At 50.1% G+C, this 5000-nt stretch overlaps 1 protein-coding gene across 2 annotated transcripts in view; it reads right to left on the reverse strand.

The window, feature by feature from the left end:
- LOC134461241 (activin receptor type-1-like) overlaps positions 1–5000 on the reverse strand; it is a 51452-nt gene that overhangs the window by 18598 nt on the left and 27854 nt on the right. For both annotated transcript variants that reach the window (XM_063214022.1, XM_063214023.1), the window contains exons 2-4: positions 4630–4703; positions 3109–3387; positions 805–1167 (exon numbers count right to left, since the gene is read on the reverse strand). In XM_063214022.1, the coding sequence (XP_063070092.1) occupies positions 805–1167; positions 3109–3387; positions 4630–4696 (709 nt within the window). In that variant the 5' untranslated portion in view covers positions 4697–4703. The remainder of the gene's footprint in view (positions 1–804; positions 1168–3108; positions 3388–4629; positions 4704–5000) is intronic.

The raw sequence follows: 5000 nt of genomic DNA on the forward strand, positions 1-5000 counted from the left end.
GACACCCCCTTGATTGCATTGTATGGGCTGTTGTTGAACCTCTAAGGCATGAGGCCTTGGTGTTTGAGCTCAGAGCGTTGGGGACAGATTTGTCAGAGCTTGCACAAGGCCTGTCAAAACACAACACACCAAGCGTGCGCACGCACGCACGCACGCGCACACACACACACACACACACACACACACACAAATAGACCATTACCCGCTGAAGGCAAACAAAATGAGTAGTTTGGCGAGTGTCTACAACAAAAGGGCCAACATGCTATGCTTGGGTTGAGTGTTAAGGTAGCAAGCAAAGCGTGTCGCGAGAGATTATGCATTGGGTGTGTATCGGAAAAGTCAGTGTGTGTGCGTCAAGCAGTGTGAGCTTGTGTGCTTATAGATCCATTGTATTCACCTCTGTGGTGCTTAATGGCTGTGTATGTGAAGTGCTTGAGAGTATAAATGTTTGCGTGCGAGTGAGTGAAAGACAAAGAAGGAGAGTGAGCGTGTGAAAGAGTGACAGAGAGAGAGAGAGAGAGAGAGAGAGAAAGGACAGAAAGACAGATACAGAGGGAGGGAGAGAAACAGTGCAAAAGAAACAAAACAGAAAAAGAAGACAACCAAGAAGGTTCACAGGAAAGAAGGAAAGAAAGAAAGAAAGAAAAAAAGAAAGAAAAAAAGAAAGAAGGAAAGAAAGAAAGAAAGAAAAAAAGAAAGAAAAAAAGAAAGGAAAAAAGAAAGACACAAAAACCTTTCTCAGTGTAAGTGTGTGCAGTACGTGCATAAAGACAAAATGGCGTCCTCCCCAACTCCCTCCCATACCTCTGACGGGGAGCTCGGCGGTGCGGTTGATGTTGCAGAGGTGTCCCGTGCAGCAGTCCACCGCCTGGGTGGAGGACGGGGGCGTCTTGCAGGTCAGCTTGATCTGGTCCAGCGACTTGAAGCAGCCCTTCTGGTACACGAACACGCCGTTGTTGAGGGAGAGCGAGGAGAAGCACTGGCGGCCCATGCAGCGACCGCCCGCCGGGCACACCGTGCCCTCGCACACGCACTCCTGCTCCTCGTCCTCCTCCGCCTGCGGCTGCTGCTGCTGGCCCTGGTAGTCGGGAACCAGCTCCCTCGCCTCGGGCACGGCGGCGGCTGCTGCTGCTGCTGCTGTTGTTGGTGATGGTGATGGCGCCCCCTCTGGATGGAGGACCAAACAACAGGTTATAGGACACGTTGACATGGTGTTTTTAATTCCGTTTAAGTTCTGCCGAGATTACAGTGCACTTTCATTTAATGCTGAATTGTTAAGTGTTTACAAGATGTTTTCAGAGCGGAATTACATTTTATTCAGAATTAAATTGAGTTGTTTCTGAATTAAAACTATCATGTCAATGAGGTCATAGAGTAAACATATAGAACACGTTTACATAGTATATTTAGCCATGCGTGTGCGCGCGCACACACACGCGCACACGCACGCGCACACGCACACGCACACGCACACACACGCACACACACACACACACACACACACACACACACACACGGGTAGAGAAGGGGGGCCAAGCATTTTATGGTATTGCCGTTGGCCGAAATGTCCAAAATGATTTACAGTCATTTAGTTACAGGATATTGGTTACAGGTCCTGGAGCAATGTGGCATTTGGAGTCAAGGGCTCAAGGGCACTTAAGTCATGGACGCCACTCACATTCTTCGTAAGGGCGGGATTCAAACCTGCAACCATCTCCCCTAGGCCACCTCTCTACAGGCCACAGCTACCCCCCAAAACAACAGGTTGTGGAGGAACTAATGGCTGACTCTATTCACACAGGCAGTTAAGCACATGCACGGACTCAGTGAGACATGTAGTTTGCGACCCTCAAGTTGAAAAAGAAAACATACACCCATTAGCAAATGTACGCTAGCACAGCTGCGGAGATTCCTCAACATGTCACAGTAGCGAATGCTAAGTAGTTTAAGTCAATGGATAAAAATAATGCTCTGATCAAAACCATGACGATACGCTTTCGGATAAAGCCCTCATTATAACACTGGAAGGTTACAGATTCATAGTGTCACATGTGCTTTGAGTGCTGCTAACATGGCGAAAGAACCACACATGGGTCATCCGCAGGGTAGTGGGGGAAGACCACCCACCGTCGTAGTATATCCCCCCCATGGATCACTAAGCCAGCTTTAACTGGAGGACCTGCTAAGGGCCGCTGACAGCTTTGGCTGGGCCCAGGACAAAGTCATCTGAAATGGCCCCCGACTCAATATACAATCTAATGAGAACCCAATTCTGGGCCCCCTCTGTCCCTGGGTCCGAGACAACTGTCCCCTTTGTCTCCCACACAGTTTTCCTGGACCTGCTGACCAGAACCAGGGTTATCCTCGTGACATAATTACTCAGACAGTTAAAGGCAGTCTGACGCGAGCAAGCGTGCACGGCCATTCCAGACATAAGTGACACTATTTTGGTGCTACTCTGGGGGAGGGCTGTCGTAATTATGGCACGTGTATAAAAGGAAAGTGACCTACAATGCAGAGAAACTTAAGAAGCCAGCCAACTTTTTCAGACAAGTACTGAAGACACGGCTGAGAAGGGCCCCGAAAGAAAAAAAAACACTCTCATGTAGTGTGCGCCCATGTGTGTGTGTGTGTGTGTGTGTGTGTGTGTGTGTGTGTGTGTGTGTGTGTGTGTGTGTGTGTGTGTGTGTGTGTGTGTGTGTCTGTGTGTGTGTCTGTGTGTGTGTCTGTGTGTGTGTCTGTGTGTGTGTCTGTGTGTGTGTCTGTCTGTCTGTCTGTCTGTCTGTCTGTGAGTGAGTGAGTGAGTGAGTGAGTGAGTGAGTGAGTGAGTGAGTGAGTGAGTGAGTGAGTGAGTGAGTGAGTGAGTGAGTGAGTGAGTGAGTGAGTGAGTGAGTGAGTGAGTGAGTGAGTGAGTGAGCAAGAAAATGGGAGGGGGAGACCTTGAGAAAACTTGAGAGACCTTGGGAGAGAGAGAGAGATTGAGAGAAAGAGAGAGAGAAAGAAGAGGAGACAGAGAGGTGGGAATGGGAAGAGAGATGGCAATGTGGATCGAGACGCCCAGGTGATTTTAGCACGGAGACACGGCGAGCGCACCCACACGGACCTCACCTCTGATTGGTGTTTCCGTGGAAACGTTCATGTTGCACAGGGCGGCCTGGCAGCAGTGGACTCCGGGACTACCGCACCGCACTCCTCCTGACCCCTCCCCCTCTCCTCCTTGTCTCTCCTCCCCTTCCTCTCCCATGATGCACCCCGTCCTCTGCTGAACGGCGTCCGTCCTGTTCAGAAGCTCCGTCACGGAGAAGCATCGCTGGCCAAAACAGCGGTTGCCAGGGGAACACTGGGCCCCGTCACACGCACATTCGACTGTACTGGGAGCCAGCACATCTGCACAGGAAATAGGAAAGCAGAAAAGTGAAGGAGGAGGAGGGGGGGGGGGGTAGGATGAACGAGAGAGAAGAGAAGACAATAGGGGAGCGAAGGAAAGTTTTCATTACTCATCGGCAGGTTTGGGTGAGGTAGGCGTTACTGAGTCAATGTTGATACGTGTACAGTACCACACAGCATACATAGTAAGTGTCGGGCTTACACACACGCGCACGCGTGCATGGTGGCTAAGTGCAATCAAAATCCTTGTCCGCATCAATATTTGTGCTGTTGTTTCTCTGTGTGTGTGTGTGTGTGTGTGTGTGCGTGTGTGTGCGTGTGTGTGCGTGCGTGCGTGCGTGCGTCCAAACCCGAACAACACCGCAACCGACTGCATTTCAAACGCATGATAATTGGTATGAATGGCATTTAGGAGGTCCAGGCTGATGGCTTGTGCCCAAATAGGTGTGCGGTAATCAGTACCATTAGCCATTCAGGGAGATGAGCGAGAGTACCTCCTAGGGGACAGTAGCAAAATAAGCCAAGCATCAGCTGCCTCTGAAAGGCAATCACTGCAGTTGTCACAAACAGAGGGAGGGAGGGAGAGAGAGAGACACAGAGAGAGAGAGAGAGAGAGACAGACAGACAGACACACACACAGACAGATATAGACAATTTCCCAATGTCAAGTGTATGAGCCTTGGAAGTGTGTCAGCCCAATTAGTCACACACAGTGATTGGATACTCCGCAGAGTTCACCAAAGAGTATCCAATCACTGGGCGTGATTACGAAGACTGATACTTGGAAAGACGCACACTAGACTTTGAGAAATGCCGATAGTTTGCATTACAGAGGAAAAGGAGAGACGGGAGGGGAGGGGCTTGTGTGTGTGTGTGTGTGTGTGTGTGTGTGTGTGTGTGTGTGTGTGTGTGTGTGTGTGTGTGTGTGTGTGTGTGTGTGTGTGTGTGTGTGTGTGTGTGTGTGTGTGTGTGTGTGTGTCCTTGATGCTAAGAGATGTAAACTCCAGCTCCACTGAATGGACACTGACTCCACTATTTCGCCCCGCAATCGAGAAACTGAAGTCAGCTTGTTTTCTCCCTTCTACTTCCTTATTTAAGACCCCCTCCTCCTTCTCCCTTCACTCTTGTGTCCTTTCTTCTTTCTGCTTCCTCTCCACCTCTCCTCTCTACCCTCCCTCTGTGTCCTTTCTTCTCTCCACCTCTCCTCACTCTGGGCTGGTGATGAGGAAAGGAAAGTCTTACCTTGCACACTGGAGACGGGCAGCGCCACGGCAACGCAGAGCAGGAGAATCATGGCGCCATCTAACATGGTAGACCTGGACAGAAACACAGACAGGTAGACAGAACGTCAGTCATGTAAGACAAGTCAAGACAGACAGACAGACAGACAGAGACAGACAGACAGACAGAGAGAAAGAGAGAGAGAAATAGAGAAAAGAGAGAGAGAGCGAGAGAGAGCGAGAGAGAGCGAGAGAGAGAGAGGATCAGACAGACAGACAGACAGACTGTCAGTCAGCCAGACAAGTCAGAAAGTCGTATAGACGCACCACTGACAGTGCAGCACAGCAGCTCAGCATTACTGGAGGAAAAGGCACAAGCTTAGAGCTTAGTCC

Source organism: Engraulis encrasicolus, chromosome 13 (assembly GCF_034702125.1).
Source record: "Engraulis encrasicolus isolate BLACKSEA-1 chromosome 13, IST_EnEncr_1.0, whole genome shotgun sequence".
NCBI classification, from domain to species: domain Eukaryota; kingdom Metazoa; phylum Chordata; class Actinopteri; order Clupeiformes; family Engraulidae; genus Engraulis; species Engraulis encrasicolus.